Source organism: Nesoenas mayeri (genome assembly GCF_963082525.1).
Source record: "Nesoenas mayeri genome assembly, chromosome: 31".
NCBI classification, from domain to species: domain Eukaryota; kingdom Metazoa; phylum Chordata; class Aves; order Columbiformes; family Columbidae; genus Nesoenas; species Nesoenas mayeri.
The window spans coordinates 1,162,266-1,179,809 of NC_137567.1; the positions used below are offsets into that span (position 1 = coordinate 1,162,266).

The window sequence follows — 17,544 nt, forward strand, 5'->3', positions numbered from 1 at the left end:
CCGTGTCCGGCTCACCCCGGGTGTTCCCCCCGTTCCCCCCCTGCAGGACGGGGCTCCCGGCGCCCCCCCCGAGCCCCCCCGGCGCGGGTCTCACGTTCCTGCAGGAGACGGTGCAGCTGCTGGCCCCGCCCCCGCCGCCCCCCGCGCCCCCCGCCGCCCCCCCCGAGCGAGCCGGGGCCCCCCCGCGCCCCCCCCGCGGCCCCGACGCCCTCAGCATCATCAGCACCCAGTGCCGGCACCTGCGGGGGGAAACCGGCTCCGGTGATGGGAACGGCTGCGGTACCGGTGATGGGAACTGGTCCGATGATGGGAACGGCTGCGGTAACGGCTCCGGTACCGGTTATGGGAACGGCTGCGGGAACAGCTCCGGTACCAGTGATGGAATGGCTGCGGTAACGGCTCCGGTACTGGTTATGGGAATGGCTGCGGGAACAGCTCGGTACCAGTGATGGGAATGGCTGCGGTAACGGCTCCGGTTCCAGTGATGGGAACAGCTCTAGCTCCGGCTCTGGTACCAGAACAGCTGTGGTAACAGCTCTAGTACCAATGGTGGGAACAGCTGTGGTAACAGCTCTAGTACCAATGATGGGAACAGCTGCGGTAATGGCTCCGGTACCAGTGATGGGAACGGCTCCAGCACCAGCTCCGGTACCAGTGACGGGAACGGCTCCGGTTCCGGCTCCGGGCGGCGGCGCAAGCAGGCGGCTCCCCAGCGCGGGGCCGACCCCCGGGACCCCTTTTTCCAGGGGGTGACCGTGCGCATGCGCCTGCGCCCCCCCAGCGGCAGCGCCGGCGGCTTCAGCCTCCGCATCACCGCCCGCAGGTACGGACACCGGCTGTCCGTCCATCCGTCTATCCGGATGCACCGTCCAGCTGTCCGGATGCGCCTTTGGGATGCACCGTCCGTCTGTCCAGATGCACCTTTGGGCCGTGGGATGCACTGCCTGTCTGTCCAGATACGCCTTTGGGCCGTGGGATGCACTGTCCATCTGTCTGGGTGCACCTTTGGGCCATAGGATGCACTGTCCATCTGTCCAGATGCACCTTTGGGCCGTGGGATGCACCGTCCGTCTGTCTGGGTGCACCTTTGGGCCATAGGATGCACTGTCCATCTGTCTAGCTGCACCCTGGACCTTGGGCTGCTCTATCTGTCCGGCTGCTCTTCTGCCCCCTGCCCCGGACTTTGGGATTGAGCGTCCGTCTGTCCGGCTGCACCTCCGGGCTCCTTGCTCCACCTAAAGGCGCCTCTGGACCTTGGGCTGTGTTGTCCGTCTGTCCGGCTGCACCTCTGGGCATCCCTGGGCTGTCCTGTCCATCCGTCTGTCTGTCTGTCTGCACCTCCCCCACCAGGCAAGACCCCCCGTCCCCCCTCCCTGGCTGTGGCCCCTGGGGGGTTCCCCATTCCATTGGGGGGTTCCCCATTCCATTGGGGGGGTTCCCCATTCCTTGACGGGGGGTTCCCCCATTCCATTGGGAGGGGGCTCCCATTCCATTGGGGGTTTCCCCATTCAAAGGCGGGGGTCCCCCGCTTCCCCTGACCCCCCGTTTTCCCACAGGGCCCCCGGCCGGATCTGGGGGTGCCGCCCCCCGGCCGCCCCCCCCGGGGTGGGCAGCAGCTCGGAGGACGACGCTGCCCTGAACCAGGGTAAGGGGGGGACCCCCCCCAATACAGGGACCCCCAGGGTGGGACAGGGACCCCCCCCCCCCTCAACACAGAACAGGGACCCCCAGGGTGGGACAGGGACCCCAGGGAGGGTCGGGCCCCCCCGCTGTACTTGGGGTGCCCCGTGTCCCCCCCACCCGTGCTGTACTTGGGGTGTCCGTGCCCCCCCCGCTGTACTTGGGGTGCCCCATGTACCCCCCCACCTGCGCTGTACTTGGGGTGTCCGTGCCCCCCCGCTGTACTTGGGGTGTCCGTGCCCCCCCCGCTGTACTCGGGGTGCCCCCCAGGCCGCAGGCGCTGCGCCTCCTGCAAGACGCGCCGGACCCCCCTGTGGCGAGTGGCCGAGAACGGGACCCCCCTGTGCAACGCCTGCGGCATCCGGTACGGACCCCCCCCCAAAACTCCTTGGGACCCCCCAAAACCCCCAGGGACCCCCCCCCCAAACCTGGGACCCCCCCCAAAACCCTGGGGACCCCCAAAACCCTGGGGACCCCCAAACCCTGGGGACCCCCCTGTGCAATACCTGCAGCATTTGGCATGGGACCCCCCCCCAAACCTGGGACTCCCAAACCCTGGGGACCCCCCTGTGCAATGCCTTCAGCAGCCAGTATGGGACCCCCCCCCAAACCCTGTGCACCCCCAAAACCTGGGACCCCCAAACCCTGGGGACCCTCCTGTGCAATACCTGTGGCATCAGTTATGGGACCCCCCCAAAACCCACAGGGACCCCCAAACCCTGGGGACCCCCCTGTGCAACAGCTGCAGCATCCAGTATGGGACCCTCCAAACCCCGGGGGCCCCATCAAACCTGGGACCCCCCAAACCCCGGTGACCCCGCAAAACCCTGGAGACCCCCAAACCCTGGGGACCCCCCTGTGCAATACCTGCGGCATTTGGCATGGGAACCCCCCCAAACCCTCGGGGGACCCCCCAAACCCCGGGGAGCCCATCAAACCTGGGACCCCCCCAAACCCCGGGGGCCCCCCCAAACCCCGGGGACCCCCAAACCCCGGGGGCCCCCCCGCAGCGCTCCCCCCGTTTCCCCGCAGGTACAGGAAGTACCGGGTGCGGTGCTGGCGCTGCTGGAACGTCCCCGGCAAGAGCGGGACCCCCCGGGCCCCGTGTCCCCGGTGCCCCCGGTGCTGGCGCCCGCAGGGGGGCGGGGGGGGGTGACGGCGGCGACTTTGTGTGGGGGGGCCCTTGGGAGCAATTAAACGTCCCGGTGACCACGGCAGCGGGGGTCCCGGTGGCACCTGCTGGGGTGGGGGGACACGAGGGGTCTGGGTGTCACCGCTGGTGGCCTCGTGGGGAGATGGGGGGTCCTGGGTGGGGGTTGGGGACAGTGGGGGAGGTGGGCGTTGGGGACACGGGAGGGGGTTTGGGGACAGTGGGGGGGTAGCGGGGCTGGGGGTCCCTGGCTGGGGCTGTGGGGGGGGGACGTGGGGCGGGTTTGGGGACAGATGGGGGCACGAAGAGCGGGAAAATGGGCACTTGGGGGGGACCCGGACACCTGGGTCCCTTATGTGTGTGCACCCCAAGGGACCCCGGACGCCTGGGTCCCTTATGTGTGTGCACCCCAGGGGACCTGGATGCCTGGGTCCTTTACCCCTGTGCACCCCAAGGGCCCCCCAAGGGCCCCCGAATGCCTGGGTCTCTTATGTCTGTGCACCCCCAGGGGACCCCGGACGCCTGGGTCCCTTATGTCTGTGTACCCCAATGGCCCCCAGACGCCTGGGTCCCTTATGTGTGTGTACCCCAATGGCCCCCGGACACCTGGGTCCCTCATGTCTGTGTACCCCAATGGCCTCCGGACGCCTGGGTCCCTCCCCAGAGCTGGTGGGGGGGGGGAGGTCAGAGTCGGGTGCCCCTCCCCCCATCGTCACCATCACCCCCCCCATGAAAACAGAATTATTTCTTTATTTAGAGGTGGGAAAAGCCGCGACCCCCCCAATTCTGCCTTAAAACGCTTAAAAAACACCCCAAAAACTCCCCGAATCCCCCAAACCCCGCGCGCCGGGCGGGGGGTGCGAAAGTGACCCCCCCGCCCCCCAAAACCTCCCCATCCCCCCCCAGTTCTTGGCGCGGTGCCGAAATGCTTCAAAACCACCAAAAGACACCAAAACCCCTCCAGTTCGCCCCAAATTGGGTCGGGGGGCTGAGGTGGCGCCGCGGTCGGGGTTGGGCGAGCGGGATGCCGGAGACCTCGGCGTGGTGGTGCCATGATCAGGGTTGGGCGAGCAGGATGCCGGAGACCTCGCCACGGTGGCCACGGTGACACCGTGATCAAGGTTGGGTGAGCGGGATGCCAGAGACCTCACTGTGGTGGCCGCGGTGACGCCGTGCTCAAGGTTGGGTGAGTGGGATGCTGTGGACCTTGCCACGGTGGCTGCGGTGGCGCCGCGGTCAGGGTTGGGTGAGCAGGATGCCATAGATGTGGCCATGGTGATGCCGCGGTCAGGGTTGGGTGAGTGGGATGCCATAGAGCTCGCTGTGGTGACCGCGGTGATGCCGCGATTAGGGTTGGGTGAGCGGGATGCCATGGACCTCGCCGCAGTGGTGCCATGATCAGAGTTGGGTGAATGGGATGCCATAGACCTTGGTGTGGTGGCTGCGGTGACACCGCAATCAGGGTTGGGTGAGAGGGATGCCGGAGGCCTTGTCGCGGTGGATGAGGTGACACCATGGTCAGGATTGGGTGAGCGGGATGCCATAGAGCTCGCCGCGGTGGCACCACAATCAAGGTTGGGTGAGTGGGATGCCGTAGAGCTCAGCGTGGTGGCCGCGGTGACACTGCGGTCAGGGTTGGGCGAGCAGGATGCTGGAGACCTTGTTGCGGTGGCCGCGGTGGTGCCATGATGAGGGTTGGGTGAGCGGGATGCCATAGACCTCAGTGTGGTGGCACCACAATCAGGGTTGGGTGAGTGGCCCCGCCCCCCCCCAAACCTCCCCATATCCCCCAAGTTCTTGGCGCGGCACCGAAATGCTTCAAAACCACCAAAAGACACCAAAACCCCTCCGGTTTGCCCTACATTGGGTCGGGGGGCTGAGGTGGCGCCACGGTCGGGGTTGGGCGAGCGGGATGCCATAGACGTGGCCATGGTGATGCCGCGGTCAGGGTTGGGTGAGTGGGATGCCGGAGACCTCGCCATGGTGGCTGTGGTGACACCGTGATCAAGGTTGGGCGAGCAGGATGCCATGGAGCTCGGCGCGGTGGCACCACAATCAAGGTTGGGCGAGGGGGATGCCGTGGAGCTCGCTGCGGTGGCCGCGGTGGCACCACAATCAAGGTTGGGCGAGGGGGATGCCGTGGAGCTCGCTGCGGTGGCCGCGGTGCCGCGGTGCTCAGGGCTGGGCGAGGGGGATGCCGTGGAGCTCGCTGCGGTGGCCATGGTGACACCGCGCGTGGCCGGAGCCTTCGGCGTCGCGCACGTTGTACTCGCCCCTCTTGCAGACCGTGCTCCTCACGTAGACGCCGCCGGCGGCCGCCAGCGCCAGCGCCGCCACGGCGCCCACCGAGCCCAGCGCCGCCGCCAGCGCCGCGCGGCCCTCTGCGCACACGGGGACACGGGACATGGGGACACTGGGGGACATGGGGACACTGGGGGACACTGGGGGAACTGGGGACATTGGGGACACTGGGGGAACTGGGGACATTGGGGACACTGGGGACACTGGGGGAACTGGGGACATGGGGATAACTGGGGACAGTGGGGACATGCGGACACTGGGATAACTGGGGAAACTGGGATAACTGGGGAAATTGGGACTGGAAAACTGGCAAAGAAATGGGGAAAAGTGGGGGGATTTGGGGGCTGGAAAACTGGGGGATTGGGAGTTGGGAAACTGGGGGGTTTGGGGTCAGAAGTTGGGGAGTTTGGAGGTTGGAAAACTGGGGTGTTTGGGGTCAGAAATCTGGGGGTTTGGGGTCAGAAGTTGGGGGGTTGGGGTCGGAAATCTGGGGTGTTTGGGATTAGAAAGTTGGGGGGTTTGGGGCTGGAAAACTGGGGGGTTTGGGGCTGGAAAACTGGGGGGTTTGGGGGTCAGAAAACTGGGAGGGTTGGGGTTGGAAATCTGGGGGTTGGGGTCAGAAGTTGGGGTTTGGGGTCAGAAGTTGGGGGTTTGGGATCAGAAATCTGGGGGTTTGGGGTCAGAAGTTGGGGGTTTGGGGGCTGGAACTCTGGGGTGTTTGGGGCCAGAAAACTGGGGGGTTTGGGGTTGGAAATCTGGGGGTTTGGGGTCAGAAAGTTGGGGTTTGGGGTTGGAAATCTGGGGTGTTTGGGGCCAAAAATTTGGGGGGTTCGGGGCCAGAAAACTGGGGGGTTTGGGGTCAGAAGTTGGGGGTTGGGGTTGGAAATCTGGGGGTGGGGGTCAGGAGTTGGGGGCTGGGTCCCCCCCGCCCCTCACCGTGCACGCTGACGCGGACGCTGCGCTGGCGCCGGCCGTGCGCGTTGGCGGCCGTGCAGGTGTAGAGGCCGCGGTTGTGGGCGCCGGCGGCCGCCACGGCCACCGAGCGGTTGTCGGGCGCCAGGCGCAGGTTGGGCGCCGGGGGCAGCGCCCAGCGCAGCGCCGGGGGGGGCAGCCCCTCCGCCGCGCACTCCACCGTGAAGCTGGAGCCGCGCGGCACCGCGGGCGACGGCAGCACCCGCAGCGCCGGCACCGAGGGGCCGTCTGAGCCCACACGCGGGAGGCACCCTAAAACACAGCCCAGCACCCACCGACCCCAGCACCCAGAGCCCAGCACCCAATGACCCCAGCACCCAACCCCAGCACCCGCAGCGCCGGCACCGAGGGGCCGTCTGAGCCCACACGCGGGAGGCACCCTAAAACACAGCCCGGCACCCCCGGACCCCGGCACCCACCAACCCCAGCACCCAACCAAGCCCAGTACCCAACCCCAGCACCCATCTGACCCGAAACCACGGGGATTCACCCTAAAACACAGCCCAGCACCCACCAGTGTCCCATTGTCCCTGGTGTCCCCGTGTCCCCATGTCCCTGTGTCCCATTGTCCCCAATATCCCAGTATCCCCATTGTCCCTGTGTCCCATTGTCCCAGTGTCCCAGTGTCCCATGGTCCCCAATGTCCCATTGTCCCCGTGTCCCATTGTCCCCATTGTCCCTGTGTCCCATTGTCCCCAGTGTCCCAGTTTCCCACTGTCCCCAGTGTCCCCAGTGTCCCCATTGTCCCCATGTCCCATTGTCCCCATGTCCCATTGTCCCTAGTGTCCCCATTGTCCCCATGTCCCATTGTCCCCAGTGTCCCAGTTCCCCATTGTCCCCAGTTCCCCAGTGTCCCAGTTCCCCATTGTCCCCAGTTCCCCATTGTCCCCATGTCCCCATGTCCCACTGTCCCCATGTCCCAGCCCGCCCCGCTCACACTCCACGGCCACGGTGACGTTGCGCGCCGCGGAGCCGTGCGCGTTGGTGGCGCGGCACTCGTAGGTGCCGGCGTGGGCGCGGGTGACGTTGGGGCCGCGCGGGGGCCCCGGGGGGGTCCCCAGTTTGGCGCAGGCCACGCTGGGGGGGGGGTTCCCGCTGGCGGCGCAGCTCAGCTCCAGCGGCGCCCCCTCCACCCAGCGGCGCCGCGCGGGGCAGCCGGGGTCGCCCAGGCTGGGCCGGTCTGCGGGGGAGGGGAGGGGCGTGGGTGCCGGGAACCCCCAGTCGGGCCGGCATGGCCATGGCAACCCCGGCATGGATATGGCAACCCAGCCATGGCAACTCCGGCATGGCCATGGCAATCCCGGTGTGGCTATGGCAGCCCAGCCATGGCAACCCTGGCATGGCCATGGCAACCATGGCATGGCTATGGCAACCCAGCCATGGCAACCCTGGCATGGCCATGGCAATCCTGCTGTGGCTATGGCAACCCAGCCATGGTAACCCCGGTGTAGCCATGGCAACCCCGGTGTGGCTATGGCAACCCTGGCATGGCCATGGCAATCCCGGGGTGGCCATGGCAACCCCGGCATGGCTATGGCAACCCAGCCCTGGCAACCCCAGCATGGCCATGGCAACCATGGCATGGCTACGGCAACCCAGCCATGGCAACCCCGGCATGGCCATGGCAACTCAGCTATGGCAACCCCAGCATAGCCATGGCAACCCCGGTGTGGCTATGGCAACCCAGCCATGGCAACTCCAGCATGGCCATGGCAACCCCGGTGTGGCTATGGCAACCCAGCCATGGCAACCTCAGCATGGCCATGGCAACCCAGCTATGGCAACCCCGGTGTGGCCATGGCAACACCGGCGTAGTCATGGCATCCCCAGCATGCCCATGGCATCCCAGCCATGGCATCCCCGGCATGGCCATGGCACCCCTGGCATGACAACCCCAGCACAGCTACAGCATCCCTGGCATGGTCATGGTATCCCAGCCATGGCAACCCCAGCATGCTCACGGCATCCCCGGCTTAGCCACAGCATCCCCGGCACAGCCGCGGCCCCAGCATGGGGAACAGCAGCTCTGGCATCGCCGGATCCACAGCCTGGCTGTGGCATCCCCGTCCCAGCCCCATCCCAACCCCAGCACCACCGGCACCACCAGATCCCCCACTCACACTCCACGGTGACGGTGACGCTCCGGATGGCCGCCCCGTGTTTGTTGGTGGCCCGGCACACGTAGTGCCCGGCGTCGGCGCGGGTGACGGCGCGGCCGCCCCAACCGCGGGCGGCGTCGCCGTCGCGGGCGCAGCGGGTGCTGGGCGGGGGGGTCCCCGTCGGCGCGGCACAGCAGCTCCCGGCGCTCGCCCTCCAGCCACGTGCGCCGCGCCGGGCAACCGCGCTCGCTCAGCGTGGGCTCGTCTTTGGCGGGGGACACATACACACAGAACCCCGGTGAGCGCCGGTGCCGCCGGCACGACCGCGGCGGGGGGACGCCGGCGCCACTCACACTCCACGCGGACGATGACCAGGCGGCTCCGCGTGCCCTGGCTGTTGGCGGCAATGCAGACGTAGGTGCCGGCGCGGGAGCGGGTGACGGGCTCCGGCTCCGCGGTGCTGACGGCGCTGCCGTTGCGGCCACAGGTGACGGTGGGCGCGGGGTTGCCGGTGGCGCGGCAGGAAAGCGCTTCCCGCGTCCCCCGCAGCCACGTGCGGTTGCCGGGACAGTCGCTCGGAGACATTTCGGGCATGTCTGGAAAAGACCAAAGAACCCCGGGGGTTGGAAGGATCTGGAAAGATCATTCTGTCCAACAACCCCCCGGAGCAGGAACAGCCAGCTGAGGTTGCACAGCACCCGCTGTTCCCAGCTGGTCTCCCATCCAAGCGCTGACCGGGCCTGACCCTGCTTAGCTTCCCAGATCAGACGAGATGGGGTGTTTCAGGGTGCTATGCCTGTATATATATATATATATATATATGTATGTATATATATGTTTTCTAAGTATATCCTGATAGTAACTGAAGGGCAGAGCAGAGGGGCAGGAGAACCTCTCTGACCCACTGACCACCCCCTTCTAACCCACCCAGGTACCACTGGTCTCCCATCCAAGCACTGACCGGGCCCAGCCCTGCTTAGCTTCCCAGATCAGATGAGATTGGGCGTTCTCAGGGCGCTATGGCTATGTGTTATATATATATACAAGTATATGTATGTATATATATTTATGTTCCACAAATATATGCTGATAGTAACTGAACTAAACCCTCTTCTCATGCTCATCCTGCTGTCCCCAGGACCCCAGGTCCCTTTTCACCGCTCTCCAACGGTCATTCCCACCCTATACCAGAACCTGGGGTGGACCGCGGGGTGAACGGCCGCGATCAGCCCCGGCAGCGCCGGGACCCCCCGGCGCGGCACTCACAGAGCACGGCGAGCCGGGCGGCCGCGTCCTTTGTCACCGTGTTGTCACCGAGGGCCAGGCTGGCCCGGCAGCCCAGGCGGCGCCCGTCGTCCTCGCGCCGCGCCACCAAGCGCAGCTCCAGCCGCGGCTGCGGCCCCTCGGCCAGGACCCCCCCGGCGGCATCGCGGAGCTGCAGCCGCACCTCGGGGGGGGTCGGCGGGGCCGGCGCGGCACAGCGCGGTCACCTCGGCGCCCGCCGGCACCGGCGCCGGGCTCAGCTCCAGCACGGGAGCCGGGAACCCTGCGGGGAGGCGCGGTGGGACCGACGGGTTTGGCCACGCGCTCCGGTGGCCCCCGCGCCACGCGCGGCGCCTTACGGTAGACGTGGAGCAGCCGGCGCGCCGTCCGCGCCGCCGTGGCCACGGCCGCGGTGCAGGTGAGGTCCAGCCGGCCCGGTGCCGTGGGGGACAGCGTTGGTGGCGGCCGTCAGGACGTCCCCGGGCGGCCGTGACGGTGGCGTTGAGGCTGCGGCCGGCCAGGCTGAGGCCGAGGCGGACGGCGGCGGCGGGGAAGGCGCCGCTGAGTTGGCAGCTGGCGCTGGCGCTGGCACCGGCTTCCAGGACGGGGGGAGCGCGGAGCTGGGGCGGCTCTGGGAGCGCTGCGGGATTCGGGGTCACCGGGGATGGGGGGCAGGGGGGCGGGGGGTGGGAGGAGTGGGGAGGGGGATGGATGGGATGGGGATGGGATGGGAATGGGAATGGGATGGGGATGGGGTTGGGAATGGGTTTGGGATGGGAATGGGATGGAATTGGGATGGGAATGGGGATGGGATGGGAAGAGGGTGGGAATGGGATGGAGATGGGAATGCGATTGGGATGGGGATGGGAATGGGAATAGGATGGGAAGGGGGATTGGAATGAGGATTGGAATGGGGATGGGATGGGACTGGGATGGGAATAGGATGGGAATGAGATGGGAATGAGATGGGGATGGGATGGGAATGGGATTGGAGATGAGGATGGGAATGGGATTGGAGATGAGGATGGGATGGGGATGGGAATGGGATGGGGATGGGAAGGGGATGGGAATGGGATTGGGATTGGGAAGGGGATGGGATTGGGATGGGAATAGGATGTGAATAGGATGGGGATGGGAACTGGGACTGGGATGGGAATGGGTGTGAGAATGGGGTGGGAATGGGAACTGGGATGGGAATGGGATGGGAACTGGGGATGGGAATGGGGGTAAGAATGGGGATGGGAACAGAGACTGGGCTGGGACTGGGATGGGATGGGAATGGGATGGGAATTGGGGATGGGAATTGGGGATGGGAATTGGGGATGGGAATGGGTGTGAGAATGGGGATGGGAACAGGGACAGGGCTGGGACTGGGGCGAGCACGGGGAAGGGCGGGCGCTGCCCGCGCTCCTCACCGAAGACGGAGAGCGTGCGCGGCGCGGCGGCGCGCGCGAACAGGGGCCCGTGCGGGCGCAGGGACAGCTCGGCGTGGCACGTGACGGCCTGGCCGTGGTCGCCGGGCCCGGCGGTCAGCACGTGGCTCACGGCCACGCTGGCGCTGCCGCGGGCGGCGCCGAAGGCCGCGGTGCGCAGCGTCTCGGCGCCGCGCCGCAGCGTCACCGTCAGGTTCCCCAGCGGCGCCACCTCCAGCACGCGGCACGTCAGGTTGCGGCTCTCGCCCACCGCCACCGGCGCCACCGGCTCCAGCACCACGCGCTCCGGCAGCCCTGCGGCGCACGCCCAACGTCAGCCGCGGCGCCGGAGACGCACCGGAGCCCGACATGGGAGGTGCTGCGGATTGGGATGGGGATGGGATTGAGATGGGAATGGAGATGGAGATGGGAATGGGATGGGAGGGGCATGGGAATGGAGATGGAGATGATGGAGATGGGAATGGGATGGGGATGGGATGGGATTGGGATGGGATTGGGATGGGAATGGGAATCGGATCAGGATGGGAATGGAGATGGAATGGGAATGGGGATGGGAATGGGGACTGGGATGGGAATGGGATGGGACTGGGGATGGGATGGGGATGGGAATGGAGATGGGAACTGGAATGGGAATGGGATGGGGATGGGAATGGGGACTAGATTGGGATGGGAATGGAGATGGGAATGGGGACTCGGATGGGAATGGGGACTGGTATGGGGATGGGAATGGGATGGGGATGGGAATGGGGATGGGATGGGAATGGAGATGGGAGGGGAATGGGATGGGAATGGGGATGGGAATGGGGTGGGAATGGGGACTGGGAATGGGATGGGGATGAGACTGGGATGGGGATGGGAATGGGGATGGGAATGGGATTGGAGATGGGGATGGGGACTGGATTGGGAATAGGGATGGGAATGGGATGGGAATGAGATGGGAATGGGATGGGAATGGGGACTGGAATGAGACTGGGATGGAGATGGGATGGGAATGGGATGGGAATGGGACTGGGATGGAACTGGGATGGGATGGGACTGGGAGGTGCGTGCTCCGACATCCCTGTGTACCCACCAAACCCTGACCCACGCCCCAGCGGCCCCTGCATCCCCGCACCCCCCGAGCCCCCTGCGCCCCCGCGCCCCCTGCATCCCCGCACCCCCCGAGCCCCCTGCGCCCCCCACCCGGCCTCACGGTAGACGAGGATGCGGGTGCTGGCGTTGGCCTCGGCGTCGCCGCAGCGCCCGCGGCACGTGGCCGGGCCGGGGTCCCAGCGCGACACGTTGAGCAGGCGGAAGCTTTGCCAGCGGCGCCCGGCGGCCCCGGCGCTCACGGCCGCGCCCGGGGGGGGGTCCAGCGCCAGCGTGCCGTTGCCCCCCGCGCAGGCGCCGCGGCTGCAGTTGATGGCGACCGAGCCCCCGAAGGGCACGACGGCCACGCGCGGCCACGAGCCCACCGAGAATGAGCCCCACGCGGCCCCTGCGGGGACCCAGCGCGGGCAGCCCCGGCACCGGCGGGGACCCCCGGGGACCCAGGCGTCCGGGGGCACCCCACGCCACCCCCAGCATTAAGGTTCCCCCCACCCTTTGAAATAAGGGACCCAGGCGTCCGGGGGTCCCCCCCCATGCTCCCCCCAGCATTAAGGTTCCCCCAACCCTTGAAATAAGGGACCCAAGCGTCCGGGGGCAACCCACACCACCCCCAGCATTAGGGTTCCCACCACCCTTTGAAATAAGGGACCCAGGCGTCCGGGGGTTCCCCCATACCACCCCCAGCATTAAAGTACCCCCAACCCTTGAAATAAGGGACCCAGGCGTCCGGGGGTCCCCCCCATACACCCCTCACAAATAAGGGACCCAGGCGTCCGGGGGCACCCCACGCCACCCCCAGCATTAGGGTTCCAACCACCCTTTGAAATAAGTGACCCAGGCGTCCGGGGGTCCCCCCCATACACCCCTCACAAATAAGGGACCCAGGCGTCCGGGGGCACCCCACACCACCCCCAGCATTAAGGTTCCCCCAACCCTTGAAATAAGGGACCCAGGCGTCCGGGGGTCCCCCCCATACACCCCTCACAAATAAGGGACCCAGGCGTCCGGGGGCACCCCACACCACCCCCAGCATTAAGGTTCCCCCAACCCTTGAAATAAGGGACCCAGGCGTCCGGGGGTCCCCCCCATACACCCCTCACAAATAAGGGACCCAGGCGTCCGGGGGCACCCCACACCACCCCCAGCATTAAGGTTCCCCCAACCCTTGAAATAAGGGACCCAGGCGTCCGGGGGTCCCCCCCATACACCCCTCACAAATAAGGGACCCAGGTGTTCAGGGATCCCTCCCATACTCCCCCCAGCATTAAAGTTCCCCCACCCCTTGAAATAAGGGAAATAAGGGACCCAGGCATCCGGGGGCTCCCCCATGCCCCCCCTCTTCCCAGCATTAATGTTCCCCCCACCTCTTGAAATAAGGGACCCAGGTGTCCGGGGTCCCCCCATACGCTCCCCTAGAAATAAGGTTCCTTGCCCCCCAGAAATAAGGGACCCAGGCGTCCGGGGGTCCCCCCCCCACCCTCCCCCCCCGCATTAAGGGTCCCTGGGGGTCCCCCCCACCCCCCAGCATTGTCTCTGGTATGGGGGGGGGGTCCCAGCGCGGTGGGTCCCCCTGAGCCCCCCCCACCCCCCCTACCTGCGAGCGCCAGGATGAGCGGGGGCAGCAGCCGCGCGGGCGGGAGCGGGGGGGCCATGGGGGGGCGCGGGGGGGAGGAGGAGGAGGAGGAGGAGGGGGGATGGAGATGGGGGAGGAAGATGGGGATGGAGATGGGGAGGAAGAGGATGAAGATGGGGGAGGAAGAGGATGGAGATGGGGAGGAAGAGGAGGATGGGGAGGAAGAGGAGGATAGGGAGGAAGAAGGGGATGGGATGAAGAGGAGGATGAGGAGGACGGGGATGAAGAGGAGGGCGGGAGGAAGAGCAGGACGGGAGGAGGAGGAGGCTGGGATGGATGGGAAGGATGGGGATGAAGAGGAGGACGGGAGGAGGAGGAGGGGGCTGGGATGAAGAGGAGGAGGATGAGGAGGGGATGAAGGCAGCTCCTCCGCTGCCGCGCTCGGCGCCGGTCCCGCGGGGCTGCTCCTCCCCCCGCCCCCGCATGAGCCCCCCCCGGAGCCTTCGGCCTCACTCCCCCCCCCCCTCCCCGGACCCGGATCGGGCCCCCACCGGACGCTCGGTCCCGCGTGGGTGCAGCGGCTGTGACACCCCCACCCACCCCCCCCCCGTGTACACCGCCCCACCCGCGGGGTCCCAGCGCTCGGGGGGGGGGGGGGGGGGGGGGGGGGCGGGACACACACCGAGAGACACGAGTGGGGGGGACAGGTGTGTGCAACCGGTGGTGTGTGTGCACCGTGTGCGTGCAGCCGCGCGTCACGTGTGCATTTGTGTGCATTGTGCGTGCATTGCGTGTGCATTTGTGTGCATTGCGTGTGCATTTGTGTGCATTGTGTGTGCATTGTGTGTGCATTTGTGTGCATTGCGTGTGCATTTGTGTGCATTGCGTGTGCATTGCGTGTGCATTTGTGTGCATTGTGTGTGCATTGTGCGTGCATTGCGTGTGCATTTATGTGCATTGCGTGTGCATAGCGTGTGCATTTGTGTGCATTGTGTGTGCATTCGTGTGTGCATTGTGTGTGCATTTGTGTGCATTGCGTGTGCATAGCGTGTGCATTTGTGTGCATTGTGTGTGCATTCGTGTGTGCATTGTGTGTGCATTTTGTGTGCATTGCGTGTGCATAGCGTGTGCATTTGTGTGCATTGTGTGTGCATTCGTGTGTGCATTGTGTGTGCATTTGTGTGCATTGCGTGTGCATTTGTGTGCATTGCGTGTGCATTCGTTGTGTGCATTCATGTGTGCATTGCATGTGCATTTGTGTGCATTGCGTGTGCATTTGTGCGTGTATATCTTGTGTGCATTGCATGTGCATTGTGCATGCATCAGGTGTGCATTGCATGTGCATTCTGCACGGGTTGCGTGTACATTTGTGCACGTATAGCTTGTGTGCATTGCGTGTGCATTCGTGTGTGCATCGCATGTGCATTTGTATGCGTTGCGTGTGCATTGTGCATGCATCATGTGTGCATTGTGTGTGCATTCTGCATGCATCTTATGTGCATTGCGTGTGCCTTTGTGCGTGCATCTTGTGTGCATTGCGTGTGCATTGTGCATGCATCATGTGTGCATTGCATGTGCATTCTGCATGCATGTGTGCATTGCGTGTGCATTGTGCATGCATCATGTGTGCACTGCGTGTGCATTGTGCATGCATCATGTGTGCATTGCATGTGCATTCTGCATGCATGTGTGCATTGCGTGTGCATTGTGCATGCATCATGTGTGCACTGCGTGTGCATTCTGCACGCGTTGCCCCCCGGCCCCCGCTGGGCTGCAGATGTCACCGCACAGCACCGCGCTGCAGCCCAGTATAACCCAGTACAGCCCAGTATAACCCGGTACAGCCCAGTATAACCCAGTACAATCCAGTACAGCCCAGTATAACCCGTTACAGCCCAGTACATCCCAGTACAGTCCTATACAGCCCGGTATAATCCAGTACAGCCCAGTATAACCCAGTACAGCCCGGTATAACCCAGTACAGCTCAGTATATTCCGGTCCAGCCCAGTATAACTCAGTACAGGCTATTACAGCCCAGTTTAGCCCAGTATAATCCAGTACAGCCCAGTATGGGCTATTAGAGCACAGTGCAATCTATTACAGCCCAGTACAGCCCAGTACAGCCCAGTACAGTCCTGTACAGCCCAGTACACTGTAGCACAGCCCAGTACAGCCCAGTACAGCTCAGTACACTCTAACACAGTCCGGTACAGCCCAGTACACTCTAGCACAGCCCAGTACAGCCCAGTAGAGCCCAGTACAGCCCAGTACACTCTAGCACAGCCCAGTACAGTCTAGTACAGCCCAGTACAGCCCAGTACAGTCTAGTACAGCCCAGTACAGCCCAGTACACTCTAGCACAGCCCAGTAGAGCCCAGTACAGTCCAGCACAGCCCAGTACAGCCCAGTACAGCCCAGTATACTCTAGTACAGCCCAGTACAGCCCAGTACAGCCCAGTACAGCCCAGTACACTCTAGCACAGCCCAGTACACTCTAGCACAGCCCAGTACAGCCCAGTACACTCTAGCACAGCCCAGTACAGTCTAGTACAGCCCAGTACAGCCCAGTACACTCTAGCACAGCCCAGTAGAGCCCAGTACAGTCCAGCACAGCCCAGTACAGCCCAGTACAGCCCAGTATACTCTAGTACAGTCCAGTACAGCCCAGTACAGCCCAGTACAGCCCAGTACACTCTAGCACAGCCCTGTACACTCTAGCACAGCCCAGTACAGCCCAGTAGAGCCCAGTACAGCCCAGTACACTCTAGCACAGCCCAGTACAGCCCAGTAGAGCCCAGTACGGCCCAGTACACTCTAGCACAGCCCAGTACAGCCCAGTACACTCTAGCACAGCCCAGTACAGTCTAGTACAGCCCAGTACAGCCCAGTACACTCTAGCACAGCCCAGTACACTCTAGCACAGCCCAGTACAGCCCAGTACACTCTAGCATAGCCCAGTACAGCCCAGTAGAGCCCAGTACAGCCCAGTACACTCTAGCACAGCCCAGTACACTCTAGCACAGCCCAGTACAGCCCAGTACGAGCCCTGTCGGGGTCTTTCGGGTTTTTCCGGGGTCTTCCGGGCCCCGTCGGGCCTCGGAGAACCGGCCCGGAGCTGACGTCACGCGGCCGTGACGTCACGGGAGAACTACAACTCCCGGCGGCCCCCGCACTGGCGCCCGAGCGCCCGCCCTCCCGCCGATCGGCAGCCGCCGCGGCCAATGGGAAGCCGCCAGCTCCCCGCGCCGCCCCTCCCTCCCCGCCCCCCTCAGGAAGCGCCGACGGACGCGCGGCGCAGCCAATGGGGAGTCGGCGGGGCGGGAGCCGCGCGGAGCGACGCGCGCTGCGGCCAATCGGCGCGCGGCGTCGCCAGGCGAGGGCCAATGGGCGCTGGGGGGCGGGGCGCCGCGCGGGCGGCCCCGCCCGCAGCCGAGGCGGGTAGCAACAGTTGCCCCGGTGAGGGAACACGGAGGGCGCCATAGCCACGGTCGCCGTGGCGACCGCGCACCGGCCCCGGCCCGGCCCCGCCGCCCTCGCCCGTCGCCCCCGCCGCCCCCCCGTCGGCGCCGCCGCCCGCCCGGGCCGGGACGAGGCCCCGCGGGGCCCCGGCGGCGGCCCCGGGCAGGTGGGTCCGAGCGGCGCCGCGCAAGATGGCGGCGGCGGGAGGGGCGGCGGCGGGAGGGGGCGGCGGGCGGGGGGCGAACGGGGGCGGCCGGGCCGGGTGGCGGCGGCGGCGGCCCCGGGATGGAGCCGGGCCCGGGGCTGGAGGGGGCGGGGCCTGCCGCGCGCCCCGGCGATTGGTGGGCGGGCGGGCCAATGGGGGAAGGCGGGGCGGTGGGGAGAGCCAATGGCGGCGCGCGGCGGGGTAGAGACCCCACCCCCCCCCCGCCCCCCGGGCGCGCGAGCGCGGCGGTGATGTCACGCGGCGGTGATGTCACGCGGTGATGTCACGGGGGTGGGGAAACCGGTGACGTCACGGGGCG

The 17,544-nt window shown here is 65.9% G+C and overlaps 2 protein-coding genes across 2 annotated transcripts; one reads left to right on the top strand and one right to left on the bottom strand.

Moving 5' to 3' along the window:
- Positions 1-1,554: 1,554 nt before the first annotated feature.
- On the top strand, positions 1,555-2,836 carry ZGLP1 (zinc finger GATA like protein 1; the record flags this gene model as incomplete). The annotated part of the gene is made up of 3 exons (XM_080361343.1): positions 1,555-1,645; positions 1,951-2,044; positions 2,713-2,836. Coding segments are annotated over 3 exons (309 nt in total), but the record flags the coding sequence as incomplete, so codon positions are not given.
- Positions 2,837-5,005: 2,169 nt separating this feature from the next.
- Positions 5,006-13,639, bottom strand: LOC308051063 (intercellular adhesion molecule 5-like; the record flags this gene model as incomplete). The annotated part of the gene is given in 14 exon segments (XM_080361344.1): positions 5,006-5,211; positions 6,068-6,331; positions 7,041-7,283; positions 8,224-8,374; positions 8,376-8,467; positions 8,556-8,798; positions 9,469-9,658; positions 9,660-9,748; positions 9,825-9,921; positions 9,923-9,946; positions 9,948-10,105; positions 10,881-11,192; positions 12,091-12,375; positions 13,582-13,639. Coding segments are annotated over 14 exon segments (2,412 nt in total).
- Positions 13,640-17,544: the final 3,905 nt, after the last annotated feature.